Below are 22,120 nucleotides of genomic sequence, written 5' to 3'. Positions count from 1 at the left end.
TGACGTATGCCGAACTGACGATGAACGATCGACGCCAGCGGTCGTCCGCCAACATTTATTACATCATCACGTCCGGCGATAAACGCGCTCCTCGGAGTTGAAACAGGTCGCTTGTTATAGTTCAAACAATATGATAATGTTGTTGGTTTCAGGTTTCAAGTTTGTAGCGATTCGATGTAATAAGTTCGATTGCTCGTAGTCGAGTCACTCAGATTAAAAATTATTATTTTAACTATTTGTTGTTTATGCAAAGAGTGATTTCAGCCGTTAGAATAGTATTTCCGAGTATTTCAACGGCTGACATAATAAGTCGTGAAAATTTGTCAATTTCATGATCGATAAACTATAGTTACGATATTTTTCGGGTGTAAAACTATTCTCTATTCCCAAGATAAAATGGGAATCGCGATCTCTTATTCAATGAGATACATTCAAAGTGCGGGTGAACATGCGGAAGGAATAATAATCGATTATCTAATTTCAATCCTATGCTGAATGACAATTTGAATCACATACTTTGCGCTGGTGTTTGTCCCAGTAAAATTGTATATGCATTCGGTAACGATGCGTCAGCTTCGGCGTGGATTCCGAAGGAGAGCAAAGCCGAAGCTCGTCCAAGAGTAAAATTCTCCGATGACGAGCCCCCAACTCCGAAACTACGTCGTCACCCGATTACGCGAGGGGCTGACGTCGCGCGTGACGCTCGTAATGCAACTAACCTACCGTAAGCAGAAACACAATGGTGCATCAAACATAACCGAAGACCGGTAAATCTTTGTAACAGGAATTCATGTCCGTTGCGCTGGTCGCTCCTGCTTCACCCGAGTATCGAAATCGCGCGACAGCGTCCTCCGTGTGTGCGTCGAGCTTGGCAGCGATTACGGCTGTCTGCAGCTGTGCGCGAGACGGAGAAGGCAAGAATATGCACTGGCTACGTTGACGAGAAGGATGGAAGCCGGTCGTTGCATTAAATTTTTTTTCTCTTTGCCCTGAGAAGTTCAAACGAAAGCGCGGAATGCCGTCATGCCGTCAGAGAACGAAAAAGCTCGGACAGATTCATCAGCGTTTGAATAATTGATGCGTCGCCTACACATGTCGATAGGATTGAATGTATGTACATAGATGAATTTTGCCAAACTAATGGTCCAATTTGTGCTCAAAAGGTTTGGGATCAAAGCGAGAGAGAGAGACAGTGAGAGAGCTAAGCTCGATTCTTCCCGATGATGACGCGACCTCGCGACGATCCTCGACGACGACGGTTGGCTGCTTGCCTGGTACCAGCGGAGCTCGACGGATGGCCGCCGCTTTGTACGGATCCCTCGGGACCCGTCAGCAGATAAGTATACACGCGTACGTAAATTAGTCCGCCTGGTCCGCAGAAGTTTCATGCGAGTAGCTATTAATCCCGATGGGCAGGATTCATTAGTAGACATCAAAGGATCTTCAAAGAGATAATTACATCGAATTAACGGCCCCCTGCTATCGATCAGATTAAAGTAACGCCATTTTTTTCTTGATATTTAGATTGCATATCGAACTTCATCGAATGATTGATTGATGTGAAATTTGATTCTCCATCATCTAGTCTTCTTCCATGATTGCAACTCCCCAATGTGTCCCTAAGTCGTGAAACAAAGGCCTCTAAATCAGCGAATTCACCTATTCTTACTTTCCCTCGGGAAAAATTGATGGTGGGGAGCCGGGGTGGCTACCTTTTTTGCAACATGGCTCCTGGGTAGGCGGCGCGTGGCTTCGTGCGATTTCCCTCTTCGTAATCCTCTTCGTCCTCTTCCGTTTTCGGTAGAGGTAGAGGAGTTGGAATCTTTGTGGTATGAAAGTTAATCTCTCGGCAAGAATCAGCGTTGACACAAATGGAAACGGTTTGAAGAATGATTTTCGGCAAAACGTTGTAAGTATGACGTATGCACGAACATGTATGAAAACTTTTCGTAACAACTTGATGGATAAATGAACTTGAGTCTGTGTGATGCTTTGCGATTGTGGGGATTACGTCAGTGCTGTAGAATTAGCGAGGTGAAAGACGCGATAAATTGAAGCTACTCCGTTAATGTCTAATCATACTTAAATGTGTACGCTATAGGTGAACTGCTGGGTTTGCGTTCAGGTATAACAATAAAGAGCGAAGTTAGCGCACCTGCAGTACGCGTGTACATGCATATTATTTTGAGTTTGAAAAGGCGCGAATAAACAACGCGTGAATGTTAATTGTTGTTAATAAAGCGGCATGCATGTTGCTGCGGAAGCGGAAAACAGCGCTGCGAAGAGGCGGCTCCAGGCGGCTCACCTGGGGGGCCTCCCCCTACGCTCCCTCCGCAGCGAGATCGACACTCTTTCACTCCTGGCGAAATTCTTGGCTTCTAAGCTCGCGGGCGGTTCTCGGCTGCCGAATAGAACGGTTTCGAAATCTTACGCTCGCGAGAGACACCGCAGAACGATAAAGATAGTCATCTAAGCACAGAGAAAGAGAGAGAGAGAGAAAACATTCGCAAGTATCGAGCTGAAGAATAAAAATATGCAAAGTACAATCTACCGGAATCAGTTAGATACCATAATAATGCAAAGTATTGAACTCTGTCAGCTTCACATGATTTTGATACCCTAAGAACGCTGAGCTTGCAGCCTTTATGCATCTCGTAAACACATGCGTCCGTACCTGCAGCTTTTTTCGAGATAATTGAAAAGCTTCTTCTTTGAAAAACTCGCATTTGATGTTAGGGTAATTCTTGAAAAATGGTGTACAAAATCATTCGTGTTCAAATTTTGATAAGTATCTAGTTTAACCACTTAGCTATTTTAATAGGAAATTACTGGCGAAGAAGTCTCACGTAAACTGACCAAATCCTATTCTTCGTCATTTCAAAAATGTCATGTAAATTGATTTTAAACTGTCTATCGCGCTGGTTTATTTGTCCAAGTTACTATTATATTCATACGGTTTTTTCCGGTACTTGTTGATTTCACATCGGATATCCTGATTGTTCTCTAAAGCAACTCAATTAATCGTACTCCGAAAGATTCGAAGACTCGACTGATTAGACCGCGTAACCGTAGCATTGGATCGATCGTCGGAAGAGGAGGAGAGGAAAATCTTCAAAGTGAGACGGGAGGATAGAACAGGTTCTCATTTCCGTTGGTCCATGAATGCCTGGTCAAATCGTGTGACGGAGAACCTCTGGTATTGCTACACCCGATGTGGAGGAACGAGGGGCCGAAGGAATACGACTATAAGAGGCGTGCTTGGTTTATAATGAGGTGTATCGTTGGCGGAGGCTCCATGTTCGGCGCCCTGGATCGCGGGGCAAGTTGGCCCGCTTTAAGAACCATCAATCACTGCCGAATTTTGGCAACGCTTTGGACAACGTTGGCTTCAGGGCACCATCAGCCACGTGGAGTTCGTTCGTTGTTCGTCGCGCGGGACGACGTGACGCAAAATGCTGGCTTAGGAGGAGGAGGAGGTGGAGGAGGAGAGAGGAAGAGGAGGGCAACGTTCGATACTCCCGAAAACCGAGTCCCCCACCAATATGGCGGATGGCTGGATCCAGCTATTCCTTAGCTGCGATGAGTTGCAGGAAGCGAGGCTACCGGGCAGCTACACGGTAGTGAAGAAACTGCTTGCTGACCTCTTAGATGTAATGTTTATTCACCATTCGTTTTTCTGAAGCAGAACGATTGTGGATCTATGATTAATTATTCGGCGTGTACCCAGGTTTTTGTATACGTTCAATTCGATAGGAAAAATACGCGCACAAGCTTTTCAAAACCGATTGAATGTCGCTCAGTTCGCTTTCGGTTCACCATTAAGTTGGAAATTTGCGATCCCAGTTTACAAACGCGTCAATCGCACGTATCTGCGTTGTATATGTACGCGTACCTGTTTACAAATTCCGTAACAAATTGATTACAGAAACTAATTGATGATCTGCCCTTTGATTAAAGCATTCTGTACCGCAAACATCATTCCGTTTCACCGATTCAATCATCCCGAGAGAAACTTTTACAACCCGCGAATTGATCGGTGTAATTAAATCCACTTCGTTGACGATGTGCCTTCGGAATATGATAATAATTGCTTAGGCGAAAGAGTAATGAAAGCGGCCTAGAAACTGACCCGACAATTGCAACAACACAGTCTGATCTAGATGTACAAATAAATGGCACTTGGTATTTTCTCGTTATTAATTGAACAGTCACCATGAGTCAAAGTTGCAATATGAACACGGTCTAATTAGAGAGAACCCGTTTCACTCGTGAATTATCTATAACCTGTATCCCCAGCTCGCGGGTGATTAAAGAATCCATTATGATAGTTCTCCGCTAAAAGGGTGCTCTAGCCAGTCTCAAAGATGTGGGAAGTACCCAGCACTGAAGATGGAGCAGAATATAACGCCCGAATTCGCAACCCATCCGTCAGTTCCACAGGTCTGAAGTTCAAGTGAGAATCAAGTCGCTGCTTCGAACCTGTCGAGTACCTAGCTATCGCCGCAGTCCTCGATCTTTGAAGCATCGGAGAAGAGAGATAGGCCGAGGAGGAGAGAAGAAAGCGAGGACATCCTGGCCGCGGGGTCCTCGCCCTCGTCGTCTCTGTGCTCGTGTACGTTAGTAAGCTGGTACGTGGGCCAGCCAGCTCCAGTCATCGCTGCTCTCCGGGCCTGTGTACAGTCGACAATTACACGGGTTACGTCATCCCCCGGGTAGTCGCCTCCCGGACTCTCGGTACCCGCGTCTCTCACCTCTCGTCCGCAGCGCGCGTCCGACACGCGAAACCCGGTTCTTCGACGCTCGGCGGCGTTTCTTTTCACGCGATACAATTGCCCGCTGGATCCATCGTTGAGTTTTTTCTCTCGTTCTTTGATTCCATGGAAGCTTTTATCGAAATGGAAGGATCCCACCTCGGAGGCAGATACGATATTCGCAAGGCAATGGAAGCTGGGAGGAAGAAAAGCGAAAAGCTCGACGTGTCCTTTGGTCAATACTTTGACCACACTAAACGCTTGTTGAAATTATTCCGAATGTGGGAGTTGGACGCCAGCTCGCCGAAGTGGCAAAGCATGCTTATAGTTACAAGCACGGCGATGTTCCTGACGTGCAACTTCATGATAGGATTTTCGGAGATGATGAAACTTCGGACAGCTCCGGATCTTGCGAATGCTGTATCATGTGCCAGTTCCTTGTGGCTTCACTTGATCGGATTCGTCAAGTGGGTCTACTTGGCATGGAGGGTTCGGGACGTTATACAGCTCGTTGGACAACTCGAGGATTGCTACTATCTCAGCCTGGAAATTAGCGAAACAGACGAAGGTGAGGCCGAATTCGAATTCGAAAGAGAATTCTGACTAACTCGTTCGACTTCCAGACTACTCGCAACTTCAGAATCAAATGAATGCCGCGCGGAAGAGCTCCGTACGATTCAGTTACGTGTGGATCATCGGCGTCACCTACGGGATCATTCACTGGTGCCTGAACCCGTTGTTTTTTAAGTGGAGACTGAGCAGAATAGACGTTAGTTTGGCGATGAGCGACAGAACTCTGCCGTACAAGAGCTGGAGTCCGTGGGACCTGACTCGGGTCGAAGTCTACGGATACGTTTACCTGATCCAAGTTTTGGGCAGCCTTGCTTCCAGCATCGGGAGCATCGCGTATGATATATTCTTCCTGACGTTGGTGATGATGATATGCGCCCAATTGAGCTACCTAAATTATTCATTGGTAGACAAGTCGCATGGCTGTCCAACCACGACGTCTTCGGAGAAAAAAACGCTGACGTTTGCCTTCATTAGGAATAAACTAATCCGTAGCAAGAATCATCACGACGCTATTTTGGCGTGAGTTTTTAATCTTGTATTAGCAGATACGCGGAAAAAAAATAATTCGGTAAAATGGTAAATTTTAGTGTCAACTTAGTTATAGCAAGAAAAGTTGCAACAGCCACAATTTTGCATGCTCAACTAACGGGTTTGCTACATTGAAACTCTACTTGCGTTAGTTATTCATGCTTGCAAAACCTCTGCTATTGTTGCAATGAAAATTTTCGTTTCGACAACTAAGATTCTTGCCGTGACTGTATTAACACTAAAATTATTTTACTCCGTGTTCGAGGTTGTTTGCAGAAAACAGCTTAAAATTTTTTTACAGATTTTTGACAAGCTTGCAAAACATCACGAGCCCGGTGATGTTCCTCCAGTGTATCGGAACCATCGGCATACTTTGTTTGGTCTCCTTTGAAGTAATGACCTTGAAGCTGAAGGTAATCGAGTAATCAAATGGCTTCCAAAGAATCGTTGATTATTTTTTGCAATCTGTAACTTAGGGGGATATTGCGAACGTGATAAGAGTTTGGAGTATGGTAGAATACATCGGCTCCTGCTTTGCTCAGCTATTCTGTTTTTGCTACTACGCCGATCAGATGACGACATTGGTATGCATTCATGCTTATCACTACCTAACGCAACACGCATACTTCAGAGAGTAATTGGTTTCTAATTACCCTCAGGGGCTGAAAGTCAGCGATTCGACTTACAGTTCTGGTTGGGAATCTATGACTATCGATGAGCAAGACTCTGCATCGTACAGAAAATCTATCGGATTTCTCGTGCGTGAAATAATGGTCAGAGCTCAACGGCACGTTCAATTAACCGGGGGGCCTTTCTACGTTCTTTCGTTACGAACTTATCGTGCAGTAAGTGAATTATTGTAATCACTTTGTATGATCAAAATGCATAGTAAGGAACCAGGTTAAACTGTGAGTAACGGATATTCCAGGTGGTCAGCGCTGCATTCTCATATTCAGCAGTGCTGCGAGAAGTCGGTGCGGAATAGTTTCGGAAAAAAGAAAAAAAAAACACATAAATCATAATCTCCAAGTTTGGAAAGTCTACTAGCGTATAGATCACTACAAACCCAAAGTATAAATACAGCGTAATAGACGTAGCGCCAGATATCAGTGTGAATCGAGACTGGCTATACTGTCATACATGCCTCTACTACTGCAGCAGAGCCAGTGACAAACGCCAGGGCGGGTCGAACGTGGCGGCAATAAGTGGAAGTCGAAAGTGGCTGGTCGGCCCGAGGCCAGCCCAGCGGCAGCAGCGATCGCATGGGGCAGAGATAGAGGGACAAGCGCAAGCGCTCGTTCGTTCGTTACGTTGCTTACGGAACGGCTCCTCGCGTGCCCTGATATCCTGGTAAAAAGGCGACGCGCCGCAGATGACTCGCGCACCCGGTGCGCACTTGGCGTGCGTGATCACCTGTTTCGACGCACCCGGATCTGCTCTGGCTTTGCCCTCGGCATTGATGCGTCGCGCGTCGGCTCGTTGAGGAACGATCCAACCTCTAACACCTGGGTATATGGCAGACATCTGAGCGTTTGACGGTGGAGAAGAAGCTTCAGGTGTGTAGATTGTAGCATTGCGTTTTATAAATCTGGTAAAATACGTACCAAGTATGGATCTAAAATAGTTACTGTATATCAATGATCGTGGAAACGCAAATTTGTTGATTATCTGAATCTTTTTAGCCTCGGGAAAACTTATTTTCAGTACATTGAAAATAAATTAGCAATATGGGTTAATGTAGAAATATAATTTGTTTAGTTTTTTGGTTGAAGCTTTTCAAAGCTTAAGAGAGTCCAGCATGCCTACTGACCGACTGTTGTCAACACGTTGAAATATACGACTCACGAAATCACGTTTCTCGTAATAAAGCTGATAACTAACTTATCACCTTTCAATATATCCAACCCCATTGGCGCAGGTAACCAAATCGACGATAGATGGAGACAAACGTTTACACAGACTCCAAATGCAATACGTAGGTCCGCAGAGCGCAGGTTAACTGTTCAAGTGCTAAACATAGAAAACCGCGCGTTTGTTACTACGCATTATTCTTACAATTATATAATCACCCAACGATATAGTCACGATCGAATAACGAGACGAATTTTTTTTTTAAGTAACTCGAAACAATCGATTATCCGATATAACAGTTTTGGGCTCTCGCAAGCGAACATGAAGCAGGCGCAAAGTCGTGATTACTTGTGATTTATTTTGATACCTGAACGGAAAGATTCTCACAATCACACTCCCCCCACGCATCTCGATCGCTGGTCGGCAGACCGAGGGCCACCCACAACCGTGTACGAAACCCGCGCTTTGATCAGGAGAGCATGAGTTAAGAGGAGATCGAGTTGAGCTCCGATGGTTTCCTGAGCTCCTGATACGTTGTAGGCGACTGCCGAATGCACGTGGTTGTCTCTCGCCCGTTATTGGCGCCTACTTACCCGGTCCAGTGTCATCGTCACGCCTTTTCTCCAAGTAGATCCTCAGTGACTAGTAGATCCAACGTTACACTCGGCACCGAAGTCGGGGTGGGGGTCCACGGATGTTTAAACGCGGTGCACAGCGCGTCCCGAAGTTGAGGGACGCCAACTCTCAGGCTCCTTGAGCCTCCTGATCTCCCGATTGAGAATCCGCGGGATGCGGGCTCTCTAAGGCAGAGATCGGTATGCGTCACGTGTGAATCACGTAGAAGTTGGCCCTCCACCAAAGCGTCCTCAGCGTCATCTCCGTCGGCCCTGAGGCCTGGACTACGAGACGGTGTATCATTGACACCCGCAACGGAGCCACTCACCTGCCCATCAAAAGACGCAAAGTCATCCGCGCTGGCTAACCAAGTATCAGGCAATCAGGAGGAAGCAGAGCACCCGAAGCGAGGATCGAGACGAGAGCAGAGTCGGCACCGCCTTCTAGCCGACATGTTCGCCTTGTGGCTCTTTGGCGAAATGTGGACGCCTTTCGGGAACTGTTTTTCTCTCGATACCCTTAACGGTTAAATCCAATGTACCCGGGCGAGCAGGACTCTCACGGTCACGACGTTACCCACCTCAATGAGGATCTTGTAACCTTTCATGAAAAGCACCGCCGGTACGGTGTATGAAAATAAGGGAATCACAGTACATACCTGGCGAGACTGACACCTTTGCATTTTCATGTACTGATTGATACTTACGCACTGGCTGACTTGCTCAATTTCTCTTCACCAATATTTTATCGGGTATAGATTATCGCCGGCTTTATCCTACGATAGCGAAGATCAGCCGAGACTTCTTCGCTAGAAAAAACTCGTGAGATGGCAGCAGCGTTCGAGGGTGAAACTCAGATAGGTGCAATGGAAACGGGACGGCGTGCGGTCAATGGACGGACAGGAGGGATCTGAAGAAATGAATTTTATTTAACGATCGATAGCGTTATTGAATTAACATTTGTAAACACGACTAGTCCTCATCATCACTAATCATGATTTGCCGCTGCGGCTTTGGTTCCTGAACCGTACCTTCGTCCATCTCGTCGTCGCTGTCTACCAAACGTCGTTTCTTTACCACAGGTGACTCCATGTCCGAATTATCGGATCTAACTCGCTTGGCCTCGTCTACAAACGGGCGAAACCATAGTCGATTAGTAATTGTACCACGGATGACTGAACTGACGATGGGAATATTGTCAGAGTCCTACTCAACTCGATGTTCTTTCAAACGATATGTTTCAGTATATTAGTATGACCAAATAGACATTACCCGAAACGATTGTTTCTTCTCGTTCCCTGCTTACTTCAACTTCAGAATCTGAATCCAGAATCGAAGCTTTGATACGACTGTTGTTTGTTCTGCTCCACTCACCATCTGAAATTTGATTACTTAACCGTTACGCAGACATAATCATCATCACCAGCACCGTTACAGCCGTCTTCGCGGGTTTGAAGAGTTTATCTTTACTTTGGAACAATGTGACTTGTTAGTTTAATTGCGAATGTTTGAACCATCAAGGGTTGTACCAACTAATGGGTCTTTACGAGCTTTTTAATTCACTGGTTCATTATCGATTCCACCGGTAGAGAGTTTCTAACGCGGAAACAATCCTTCTACTGCCCTTTCGAAAGATCGTCAAAGGAAAAGAAGAAACGTGTCCCGATTTCCCCCGAGGGTAACACTTCCATTCCTACTCACCGACCGTAGCTACACTGTCGCTGTCGACACTGACCACTTCCTGAGTTTCGTGTTCCTCTGGTTCCGAGACGGTCCCTTTCCTTGCTATTTTACCTAAGTCATTCCCGCTCCTATTCGAAGTCGAATCTCCTACTGCGTTGGGAACAAGGTGATTATCATTGGAAGGCAACCTACACTTGCATTAATATTTTGTTGCCTAGATACTAAAATTGGAGCTGCATTCAGTCTGACAAACCTTCGTAACTGTTGGACTTCGGGGCAAAAAATTTTTTCACGCTCTCAAAGACGTCACCACCTTCGTCGGCGCTGTCGTCTTCTTCATTGACCGGCTCCAGAGCGACGGGTTCGGAATTCTCTGAATAAAAAAGATGAAGATGAAAAAGTATAAAAATATCAGAGGGGGTTACCTAGAGGTCGGCAAAAACGGTTCGGCGAACTGAAACGAACCTTCTTCGACGAGTTTACCATCCAGAGCATCAGCGATGAGCTCGATTCGCTTTCGGATGGTGGAACTTAGCATGTTGGACGGAATGCGCCAGTAAGTTTCTTGCTCGTCGGCGGGTGGCGCGATTCCCAGGGCGCGTAGAAGCCGTTGAAAACTCGGAGAGTCCATGGCCGCGTTTGCAAAGTCGGTTACTGGTACCAACGGGACACCTTCACTCGATTCTTCGTCGCGATCCTCGAGAACGTCCTCAAGTGCCTCTTTCAGCCATTCCAAGGCATCCTGCGTCCCGTCTAGACAGAAAAAAAGAGCACCCACAACACTGTCGTATAAATTTTCTTCGCGAGAGAAGTAACAATTGGATTCTTACTCTTCTCAATGACGTCTTTTAGGAGGCCAGTGAGCTGAGCGTTGGTGTACACGATGCTAGGCTGCCTCTTCGATTTCGGAATTAGCACGCGCTTTTTGGGTTTCGACCGTACCGTCAGAATGACACCGTTCGTCAAGGAGTCGGCGGAATCTTCGGCATTGTCACGGTCGCTTTCCGAATCGCTTCCAGACCTTGTTCCGCCACTGGATTTACCTGGAGATTACATAAAGTGTTTAATGTAACGACGGCGATAGATTTACTGATTTTCATTACTATCAAATATCACCTCAACACAGTTGAGAGGTTCGTACCAATATTATTGATAATAATACGATGCATTGAAGCATATCAACAAGTACGTACTGGATATGGGAGCGAAAAACAATATCCCTGATGTATACGAAACTCAAGACCGTGATGTAATTGGATTCTCGCATAAGTGCTTTCGCATGTACATATATGTATGTACGTATATGTACGAGGAGAAGAATAAAAATAGTATGAAAAATGTAACGAGGGTATTGGAGGGTGACATATTCATATGTCGAAAAAAGCACATTACTGTTCTCGCTAAACTGGGTAATGGTTAAATTTCGTTGGGCGAAATTACTTATACAATGGTGCTAAAATTAACTTGCTACGCAGCATTGGAGAATTTTTCCACTCAGAAAGTTGACCCACCTATTCAGTAGATTCAACCATTCTGTAGCGATAAATAAAGTGGAAAAGGTCGGGGCTTCAAGAACATTTTTTCTTGAGCGGCAAATTCCAGCTCACTCAAACTCCAACTTCCACGCCTACTTCATTGATTTATCTTTATTTTGCCATAGTAGATGCGACTGTATATTGTACTAAATCGAATCTAACCTCAAGACACGGAAAGGAAGAGAGAGAATAAGGCTTTCAATGAACTCTCGGAAATATCCCCGAAAGATTAAACATATAATAGAAAGGTGGACGTGGGCTCAGAGACATTCCTGTGTTAACGTTAAATCGAGTTACTAGAATATTACGAAAGACTAAAGACGGATGCTGGTATAAACGAGATCTACTGTCTCTCTGCCCCCGCGGGGAAAAGGGAAAATTTATTATTAACCAACATTCCGAGCGTCCTCGGCCCCGTGCAAATTCAATCCACACAAAAACATTCACGTAACAGTACAAAAAAAAAAAAAAAAAAACTAAAAAGAACAACGGAGTTCCATAATTTACCACTTAACTCCAACTCTAACCATTAATATTGAACCTACCCAGTTACTGGAGTGCGACCTCTTGAGCCATAAATCATCTGCATCCCGTCAATTTCACTCACCCACTAGTTACGGAAAACTTTCATATCGAGAATTATTAAAATTTTTTACATATAGAAAATTTTCTCTTCGGTACGAAAGTTCGTATATAAAATAATGAAATTTGTAGTCTTTGTCGGAATACTTGATTGATTATTGAAAAAAATACAGCAATACGAAATTCTGAATTTCCAAATTTGTTTCAGCTTTGGTATCCGCGTACACAGCACAAGGACACGGGCATTCATTTTCGCATCAAAGTTTGCCCTTCTCTCTCTCATGTAAAAAGTGTCATATAAAGTATTGCTTCGAGGAAGGGGAAAATTCAATTTCTTTTTTCCTCCCTCTCTCGCTTTCCTACCGTAGCATAAGAGAATCCGATGAGTACGACGGCAATTTATCGTCTTCGTGCGTCAAAAGTTTACCGGTTCGATAAATAAACCCCGAATGCCGGTTTAGATAATGGTTCGCGGTTGACGGGTGTGCAGGGTGCTCGATATGCTCAGGGGCTAGACAGCCCTTCCACGTCTTCGGTGGGAAGAGGTAAGTGGCGGCTAAGATGAGAGGGAGTTCCTCTGAGGGCTTAACCACCCGAGGGAGACCTGCGTTCGAATAGTTCAAATACCAAAGACGTGGAAACGATTCTGCTCGCTGAGTGTTATTGGGCGCAATAGGCGTTCACCAAGTGAGAATGAAATGAATGAATCAAATGTATAATGATAATAAAGAGTGACGTTTCCGGCAAATTTCACGTAAGGTACGGAGGGGGGGATGAAATGAACTTGGAAGAAAGGACGATCGGAAGGAAAGAGGGAAGGAGGGAAGGAAAAAGAGCAACTGCACAGTACTTTGAGAGAAGAACCGTGTAAACCGTGTCGAAGAGGAATGCTTCGAAGAATTTCATTTTAGCGGGCGGGGGGGAAAAGGAGGAAAGAGAACGTTTCGCCAACGCCACCCATGCAGCAGTTAGTCGTAGAGCATGATCCTTTGACTCTGACTGACATTTGGGCGATTAATTCTCTTCCCCTCATTCCGCGGCTCTTCTCGTTTACGTCAACCTAAAAGACAAGAAGAGTAGAAAAAAAGACAGAATTTATGAAATTCAATACTTTCAGCATCTGTGTGCAAAAAGAAAATCCCGAAGTCTGGATATAAACAGTTTGGCTTTCTTAAAATCTGATCTTAATTTCTCTTGGATTCAATAGACGCTTATCGCCCTAAGGGCGCGGCAGTGTATCCTCGTTGAACAAAGGATTCGTAAGAAATTCGTCGATCACTTTCTTCCAGCGATTGCAAAACCGAAGAAAACTTTCTTTATTCGTATGTCGATAAGACCAGCTGGTAGCCACAGACGAATTACGGCCACGATAAGCAGAACCGGTTAACGGTCCGGGGTTAGAATATAAAATATACATATACGTTCATACATACTCCCTTTGGTGGAAAAAGTTTCAATCGGATGAGAAAAGTCCCGCCCGTTAAAACGAGAAAAATAGAAAGTACGATACGTTTTAACTTAAGCACTTGAAATCTTGCAGAGCAGAGAACTACAAATTTAAATGTCGTGCAACCGAATACTCGACTGTCGAGGAAATAACTCGATCGCATCGTAATGCCTCAGAGGGTACATTACGAATAGCTAGGGTGCGTGTCCCCATATCCCATATAACATATTTATAGTGCGCGTAGGTATAGCTGTGCACTTAGACGTGCCAGCGACATAACCGTCGAGGTATAGACAAAGGCATCGGAGGTGAGTATAAGAGCCATTTGCGTACGTTGTAATGAAATATTCAAATTGAGTCACTTAAGAAACGAGGCGGAGGCTGGGGGATGAAATAACACCGATCCAGTGAACGTAGCAAAGCAACAAGAAACGCTCCTGGACCTGCCGCCAATGGGTGCAAAGAGGCTCTCTGCGAGGAAAATTCGAACAACTCTCTACCTAAACTCCTCATTGCTAGATGAGTTCTATTCGAGTGCAGGCGCTTCATTTATTTTCTTCTTCATCAATGCCCATTATTTTTCGCCACCCCTACGGTATCGATTACAATACGGTCACGCTTCATAATTAATTTGAATATATTACCCCCCCCCCCCAAAAAAAAAAAAAAAGAAGCAAAGGCACATTCAAACGATTTTCGTCCGCTATGAATCCCACATAAACCGGCGAAGATTATTATTCTGCAGAAGTACAAGAAAGAGGTTATTTCCGGTATAATAGGTGAGAAATAACGAAGAGATGCGGCCCCGGTAGGAGCAGCAAGAAGCATGAGGCGCACCAGGGTGTGTATAACGGACGAGGCGACGCACCCTGCACTCCACGTCGTCTGTAAATTGATCGGCAGTGAACCCCGGTTTTGTTCCCATCTTTCTCAGCCTCTCCATCTTTCCTCAACACCCTTTATTCTTTTTCATCCCTGACGGAAGTTGGTTCATTCCACGCAATCCTTGACAATCAGGTTACGGGAGAATTGATTGAACAAGACAGTCGAATAGAGCGGCGACCGTGGCGCAGAAGTAAGAGACGCGAATGAAATTGAATGGGGAGAGGAGTCGGGTTGGATTTAGGATTTAGGATTTGGGCTTTAGATTGGATGCAGCAGGTTTGGTTGGGTCCGTTTTTGCTCTTGCGGATGGGAGAAAATCAAGCGTCACTTAGACTCACCGGAGACGTTTTTCAGGATGCGTTTCTTCCGTAGCTCCTTGCGATCCTTGGCCAGTCCCAACTCGAGTAGCTTATCTTTGATCTTTGACTTTGGACGTTTTACCCTCAGCTCTGTGTATATCATGTCGATCGGATCTATGGAGAAGAGAATAGGAGCTCATTAATGCAATTTGCATTCGCACACCCGCGATTGCGACTGAAAAACTTACCATTGTCGTCCTTCACCACCTCCCAGATCTCCGCGAGCTGAGATTTCTCCTCCTCGCTCCATTCCTTTGGCAATCTCTTCTGCACTTCGTTTCGCACTGCCTGAAATTTCAGAGATTTTTATAATCTGTTTCGAAATTGTTTTACAAGTTTGCTTGGAGAAGTCTTTGGATATTTACAACCATGAGAAAACTACCACCAACTATGAAGACATCACGTGGCTAATATACCTATTTCGGAGAGTTCATTTCGAAAAAAATTATTACACCCTCCGAGTGAAACCAGCAGTTAGAGAAATCGATGTCAATATCCCAACCCGGCGAGGGGCAGAAACTTGAGCCGGTAACAATAAATCATCTATATGGTATATAATATTACCGGAAGTAGGCTAACGCGTCTTTAAAAGCCCAGCGCATCGTATAGATATATAATATACCTATATAATTTCAATCGGAATTCTCAACCCCTGAAACTTTTTCATCGTGTAGAGAGTTCATCGCCCCCCCCCCCCCCCAAATTGTTTTCTCCATCGTTTTCACGGCGGCATTCGACTTGGATTAGGTAAATTATAAGAAAAAAAGAAAATGAAAAAGAAAACGTATAAATCCAACGATCCCCAAACTGCTGTTGTTAATTAAATTAAATTTATTTTTGACGTCAGGTAACAATTCGGAATGAAACCGCAACTCTGCTTGCTCCACTTATCAATTCGCGAGGAGGCGGCAAGGCCGCAATTAGCAGTCGCTTGGCTGGCTCTAATGATAGCAGCGAGCAGTAGCGAACGTGCGGGTCGTCGAGGCCGAGAAGAAAAAGAACTACCAACGGGTCGAATGTTATCGCCTAAAGATGCAGATGGGATGTAAATTTTCAAAGATACTCAGAAGCGCACTTTGCCAGATCGGGAGTCGAGGAGTCGAGCTTTTCGGAGGATATAGTTGCGACCTTCGAGACGAAAGCTTAGTCTGCTAATCGAGGTTCCCTTGTTTTCAAGCATCTCGGCGAGATCCGTCTAGTGTCTAGTCCAGGAGTTTCGAGTACAAAGACGTCGCCGTCGACTCACCTTTGAATTTACTATCAGACTCATCTCCTTCAACTTCTTGATGACTCCTCGTCTCGTGCGGTTGTCGTTGATCATGTTCTTCACGAGCCAATCCACCAGGTCTAAAGTACAAAACCGTCGTTACAAATTTTCAAGTTTAGGGAGGGAGAAAGAGAGGGAAAGCGAGAAGGAGACAATGAGACAGAGAGAAAGGAGAGAGAACTTTTTAGCACTATCCATTAACTTTATTTTACTCTCTGGTATCGTCGTTAATCTTCTGCCCGTCAACCCTTGTAGACATATAGAGCGAGAAGAGGAGAATAAAAACTTCGCAAATAATGAATTCTGACGAATTATTAATGAATTTTTTCTCGGGAACACCATGAGGGGGAGACCGAGAGATAGAGAAAGAGAGAAAAAGAAAAAGAAAGAGAGAGAGAGAGAGATCCGGGGCTTGGTTTTGTGGACTATTTGACGTTGAATTATTATTATTTCTTTTCCTTTATTCTATCTCCCTTTCTCCCTGCCGTTAGGCATTATTTTTAGATTGCGGGGCATTGGTTTACCTTCGCTATATTTCTTTGTCTGATGTTCCATGAACAGGGTACGAAGCTCATCTTCCTCGGTATCCGTCCAGACCCCACGCGAGACTTTCTTGTTTTCGACCTCGACCCCATAGCCTTCGACCATCTCGGTGGCTTCCCGGGTCGTTTTCCAAAACAACAGCTCCATGTAGGCCTTGGGATTTTTTTCCGCCACTTCGGCGAACTTTCTCACAATGAAGGTAGCGAACTTTGCCAATTCCTGAAAATAGAATTTCGCCGAACTGCGGTTGATGGAACAAAACTCTGCAGGAATATGACACGTCTCTAATCCTCACCTTGTGCTCTGGATTCTTAGACGTCAATATCTCCTGAAATGTTCGGAATATCGATGCCTGGAATAACATCGCCGGCGTTTTACACTCTACGGCAATGCGGTGAAGGAGTTTAACCGTGCAATGATTAACATCGGTCGTATTTTCCTTAAACTGTTTCAGGAGTATGGAACAGGCTTTTACGACCTTCACGTTTACGAACCTGTTTCGGTCAAGCGGATTATTCGACATGAAAATCCTATCGCATTCAACGAAGTTGTTTCGAATGCGAAAATAAACGCTATAAATTGAAAGAAAAGAGCTGCCCACCGATAGAGGAAGTCTGTGAATTTGAAGTTTGTCTCCTCGACGTGGGGTTGTTCGGATTCTTCGTCCTCCTCGTCGTCGGGACTGTCTTCTGTAACATCAGATGAAATATCAATGCGTTGATTGTAAAATTACGGTACACACGCAGGTTAAATCCGTATAACTATGGAACCTCACCGTTCTCCGAATTCTCAGGGCTGTTTCCCTGCGCAGAACGTCCTCCAGAAATGAGTTCCTCCTCGGCAGCTGAAGCAGAACGTGAAAACAAGATTGTCGTTGTAATACGCCTCGACAAAGTTCAAACAATTTCAAATTTCGCTGCTACTACTAACTTTAACCAAGTCCTTCGATTAACGTCAACCAATTTCGAAGTAGCTTAAAGCAAACTCGAACACACACACACTTGTACGCACAGCAACAATGCCGCGTGTACGCGAACGCACTTATTGTTAGACTTGACTCGTTTACACGCGCCCACAAGCTCCTGAGTACCTACGTTCTATGTATAGGTATGTAGAAGTATATAAATATTTGCAGAGGTATCGCGTTGAAGCTAAATGAATGATGTATTATTTGTTGTACGGTTGCCATTCTCCCAGCTTGCAAAATTCAGTCTCATTTTCTTCCCTTTATATATTCCGTTACCCCAGCGACGCGCGCTTCGAGACGCGTTTTAAAATTTCTGCTCCATTATTTCGACAGCCAAAATTTGACAGTTCAAGTTTACGTTGTAATTGTATTTACGCGTCAAGGGTTCAAGGTAAATTATGATCCTAATTAGATTTAACTCGATAAACTCGTCAGTAGGTTCTGGATCTTTCGAACAGTTACTCGATACACTTTTGGCTCCGACGTTATATTCCCTGAATAAAAATTCCTTTGTGCGTTTTCTTCTCGATCTCTCGAGTAATCCTGCCTCTGTCTTTTCTACCCGTTACATACTTTCGAATGCACGGAGAACGAATGCCGGATACGCGAATTTGGTAACATTTACAATTCCATACTCAACGGTTGGATAGGCTTGTAAAAGATTCAGGACTCGCGATACCGAGACGAGGGTCAGCCAACCTTATACTACAAGGGCGAATGCAAACGAGCAGATATAGCTTAGAGAAATATTTCATACGGCAATTATCCGCTGCAGTATTCGTTGTCATGCTTCCCGTTCAAGTACTAAACGGTTATCGTACGTACCGCATCGCCACTTCCGTAAGTCGGTGAAACTACGATTACGATTACGATTATGAGACGGCCGATAAGCATAAGCTTGTAAATTAGAACTCTTTGAGCCACGGTCAGTACACGATTGTCTGAAGTAGAAAGAGCAGGGCTCGATGTGATTGGCTCGATAGCGGTTGAGCAGCAGAATGGATTGTTGTTGTTTGCTCGTTTGATTAGGTTTATTAGAGTGATTTAATGTGCCTCGCTTTTCCTTTTCTTACTTTCCTCCCTCTCTCTCTCTCTCTCTCTCTCTCTGCCTGTCTTAGATTTGGATAGGATAATGGCGTAGATACTACAATAGAAGTGTAGTACATTGCATATACGAAAATATCTTCTTTCCAACAAGGTTGAAATTGGTGAGGTTATCGTAAAAACGTATTGGAAAGAAATTCACTGTTATTTTAGAATTTTGAAGCCGTTTGAAGAAACTTGGATTGCAAAATATAACTACGTTTTATTTTATCACGATTTGCTGGATTTCAAACAATTCTAAAGTCACGAAATAACGATTCTCTCAAGATGAATCGTTGCAGTGACGTTATTAATTTCAAAATGTTTTTTTCCAGCTATTATATCTCGATACTTTATTAGCCGCGTTGCTCGTCCATGGAACCAGATGAATAAAGTTCGTACCGGACGCATGGGATCAAAAAACGAAACTTTTAAGGTATAAACTATTCAACGAACTTCAAAGTCGAGAACTGATTAAATCGAGCTTAAATAAATATGCAGACTAGCGTTCGTTGCTCAAATCCCGCCTCCGTTGCTCCACGTTGCTAATAAAGTCAAAGAGGCTGTATCAACATTCCAGCAGCAAACACAAATACCAGTAATGTGAGAAATGCAAAATGCAGAATGGAAAATGAAGTATGAAATTGGCGACGGATAACGAGGAAGAGGCGAACCAGACTGGAGAGAGGGAAAATGAGAAAGAGAGAGAGAATAGCTATAAAGCGACGGCCGAAGTAAGGAGCTGGGGTAGAGATGGATAAGAAGAAAGAAAAGGTCAGGGCGCGGAACCCTCGGCGACGTGTCCTGGTTGTCAACGTATAGAAGGAATGAGGAGAGGCGGGATGGAGGGGCCGAGACCGCGAAGAACCGGAAAGGTAGTCGGTCCAGCAGTTTAGACGGTCCAGTTTGAATAAGTAGTTACCAGCGTAATAGTAGTGCTGGCCAGAGATGCTGGGTGAATACAAAATTTCCGCACCCCAACCCCGTGACGTCCATCTTTTTTTTAGCAGCGCTGACTTGGCCGCCTTCTCGGTCGTGAGGGTTATAAATCCCCTGACCCGTAACCAGCGGGACGCGTCGACCTTTCGGTTGGCGAAAAAACAAAGTCAACCCTTTCCATACACCGATAACGCTCGTATTTGTATATTTCCTATATGTATATACATCATGGGACCCAAAGACCAAAGAGATGTGAAAATTTTCGATGAAAGCTTTCATTTCAAAGATGCTTACTAACGAGTTGTACGAAGGACCAATTAGGAATACTAAAGGGGAAGATAGGGAAGCAGGGCGTCTTTTACACACGGTTTCTTGTCCCTTGGGTAGTTAATTGCTTTCTAAGATAAATGGACTGGAGGATCAACGGACCGATGTTACCTTAAAAGCTTTAGCTAGTATAGGCCTAAGATTAGTCTGACGCGTTCCGTTCAAAGGGATGTCCTCGATGGGGGTTGCGGGAATCGCGAGGCTCGCATCGACCGTCGGAATAACGGAATTGAAATCATTTAGTATTCAGCCGCAAGAAGTTGACAGTTCATAATGAAGTGTTTTTCCCTGATCCTCGGCTGCAGCCAGGTGGTACTTGGGTACTTGGATTGAAAATTTACCCACCCGCGGGGAAATTTAACACACACTTAACCCACCCAAGCCGAATTACAACGAGACGACGAGGAAGGGCAAACTTTGCGTTTAGTCAGCCGCCAAATCGTTCCGAGTTTAACCGCGAAGACTTGAAGGAGGATAAACCATATTTAGCGGTTCTGTTTTGCTTACCCCGAGCTCTGGACGATTCAACGGCTGTCTAAACTCAAAGTTCGTTGAGCTGTTCCCGCAGGATGCGCAGGCTTTGGCTACGGTGCTTCTCGATTAGACGCTAAAACACGCGTCAGAATCTAGTCAAAGAGGAAACCAAGACTAGTTTCAAGTGTATAACATAAAAATAATTCTCTTTCAACGTTCGACGAGAGTTACCAAGCCTGTCCAAATACCGTGGAAAAACTTGTCTGCACGACCTTTGAAATGTCTCTATACTTTTTTGCCCCTCTTCATCCGCAAAGCACTCTGCATGTTGCTGCTGCATGGTCGCGAGGGGGAAGAAAGCTTCCGTTTGTCTCATATAAAATCGCGTGTTTTTTGCACAGCCCTGGCAATTCCCAGAGTGGCTTTTTATCCGGGTGATTTTCTCCGCGGTGAAGGGCATGCGTGTATCTGGTCTCCATCTTCTCCCGAAGCTTTGCGAGAGGCGAAAGGGATGTACGCACTCTCTCTCTGCATGGAGTCCGTATTTCAGCCAGCATTACACTGTGGTATCAGCCTTCCGACCGAGGGTCGACGCCCCGATCCAGATACCTACACGTATCATTCGAAAATACTCGTACCTATAGGTACCTATAAACCCAGGCCGACCATGCACGAGCGATAATTATCTGCTCACAAATTACGTCGAGGACCAACGTTGCCTTTCGCCTCTCTCTCTATATGCAACGTTTATTACGCCGATAATATTACCGCATAATACCGGCAGGGCAGCTCGCCGTGGGCTGTGAAGTGATAACGATGATACTTCGTTTGGCGAGCCTCGGGGCGGTCAAAAGTACCGTAAAAAAATTTCCTCTCTTTTGCAATGCAATACCTACACTTGGTATACGTGACTTTATACATATATTTCGGTATAATGGGATTGAAAGCATAAATTGTGTGGTAATTAAACCGTAGGTTCTAAAAAATAACTGTTATATACGTCAAGTATCAGGCTGAATTCATTTCACGTTGATCAGGTACGTATATATATGACGACGCACGTGACAAGTTAGCGAAGCAAACAATCGACACATACACACACACACATGATGATATTGTAGTAACAACAGCTGTAAGAAGCAGATATTGCTTCGACGAAATAACAGAATAAGTCTGTCGTTTCTTGATCACTCGATAAACTTGTCAAGACTTTTCTAATAACAATGGTAAAATATAATTGACGCTGTTCACAATGAAACTGAACTTTTTCAGGGATGATAAATTGATCGCGACCAATTCCGGCATTTTGGTAGATTTCGATTTCAAGAATTTACCACCAAATAGGACCAAGTCCCCGTAATTAATCGTTTTTTTCGTCTAAATCTAGCTATTCGATCTCAAGAAACAAAATTTCTATAAGTAAAATCTCCTAAATTGTTGGACCTGGTGCATTTCCGATGAAATTTTTGCTCTCTGAGTGTCCAGCTGCAATCCTTTCTAATTACAAAACGAACCATTATCGAGAGTTAATAAATCGATAAAAGGTCGTATGAGCCTTTCGGGTGATGGACAATGGACAGGGCTGAAACACATTCCGGTTGGTGAAAACCGAATAATTTTCGTGTCGATATATTAATGCATAAGCCCTCGTCCGAAGTGGAATCTAGCCGGGCTTACCGTGGCGCGATTTCACCGTACCTATACGTATACAC

General features: G+C 44.5%; 2 protein-coding genes across 3 annotated transcripts in view; one reads left to right on the top strand and one right to left on the bottom strand.

Moving 5' to 3' along the window:
• Window positions 1-4,387: 4,387 nt before the first annotated feature.
• LOC124405786 (odorant receptor 83a-like) lies at window positions 4,388-20,920 on the top strand. Of its 2 annotated transcripts, none has more exons than XM_046880995.1 (7): window positions 4,388-5,319; window positions 5,375-5,843; window positions 6,154-6,265; window positions 6,329-6,436; window positions 6,512-6,697; window positions 6,781-7,390; window positions 20,911-20,920. In XM_046880995.1, exons 1-6 carry the CDS (start codon window positions 4,878-4,880, stop codon window positions 6,835-6,837), a joined length of 1,374 nt encoding a protein of 457 aa, XP_046736951.1. In that variant the 5' UTR covers window positions 4,388-4,877; the 3' UTR covers window positions 6,838-7,390; window positions 20,911-20,920. The 2 variants fall into 2 exon arrangements, with proteins under 2 accessions (XP_046736951.1, XP_046736958.1); XM_046881002.1 differs by lacking the exon at window positions 20,911-20,920 and adding an exon at window positions 12,913-12,924 and having other exon boundaries at window positions 6,781-7,330.
• LOC124405745 (protein timeless homolog) overlaps window positions 9,227-22,120 on the bottom strand; it is a 79,363-nt gene continuing 66,469 nt past the window's right edge. The window contains exons 15-27 of the mRNA XM_046880916.1: window positions 17,394-17,462; window positions 17,220-17,307; window positions 16,914-17,112; window positions 16,600-16,837; window positions 16,055-16,155; window positions 14,997-15,096; window positions 14,788-14,922; window positions 10,831-11,043; window positions 10,466-10,753; window positions 10,254-10,373; window positions 10,019-10,150; window positions 9,590-9,694; window positions 9,227-9,444 (exon numbers count right to left, since the gene is read on the bottom strand). Of these exons, the coding sequence (XP_046736872.1) occupies window positions 9,290-9,444; window positions 9,590-9,694; window positions 10,019-10,150; window positions 10,254-10,373; window positions 10,466-10,753; window positions 10,831-11,043; window positions 14,788-14,922; window positions 14,997-15,096; window positions 16,055-16,155; window positions 16,600-16,837; window positions 16,914-17,112; window positions 17,220-17,307; window positions 17,394-17,462 (1,943 nt within the window). The 3' untranslated portion in view covers window positions 9,227-9,289. The remainder of the gene's footprint in view (window positions 9,445-9,589; window positions 9,695-10,018; window positions 10,151-10,253; window positions 10,374-10,465; window positions 10,754-10,830; window positions 11,044-14,787; window positions 14,923-14,996; window positions 15,097-16,054; window positions 16,156-16,599; window positions 16,838-16,913; window positions 17,113-17,219; window positions 17,308-17,393; window positions 17,463-22,120) is intronic.

Source organism: Diprion similis, chromosome 1, assembly GCF_021155765.1.
Source record: "Diprion similis isolate iyDipSimi1 chromosome 1, iyDipSimi1.1, whole genome shotgun sequence".
Classification (NCBI taxonomy): Eukaryota; Metazoa; Arthropoda; class Insecta; order Hymenoptera; family Diprionidae; genus Diprion; species Diprion similis.
This window is presented reverse-complemented; position numbering and strand designations above follow the sequence as displayed.

Excerpts from the sequence above, each read along its gene's own strand:
- LOC124405786 (XM_046880995.1), top strand. The coding sequence starts at position 4,878 with ATGGAAGCTTTTATCGAAATGGAAGGATCCCACCTCGGAGGCAGATAC. Across the intron at positions 5,844-6,153 it reads CATCACGACGCTATTTTGGC|ATTTTTGACAAGCTTGCAAA; the intron begins GTGAGTTTTTAA and ends ATTTTTTTACAG. Across the intron at positions 6,698-6,780 it reads CGTTACGAACTTATCGTGCA|GTGGTCAGCGCTGCATTCTC; the intron begins GTAAGTGAATTA and ends CGGATATTCCAG.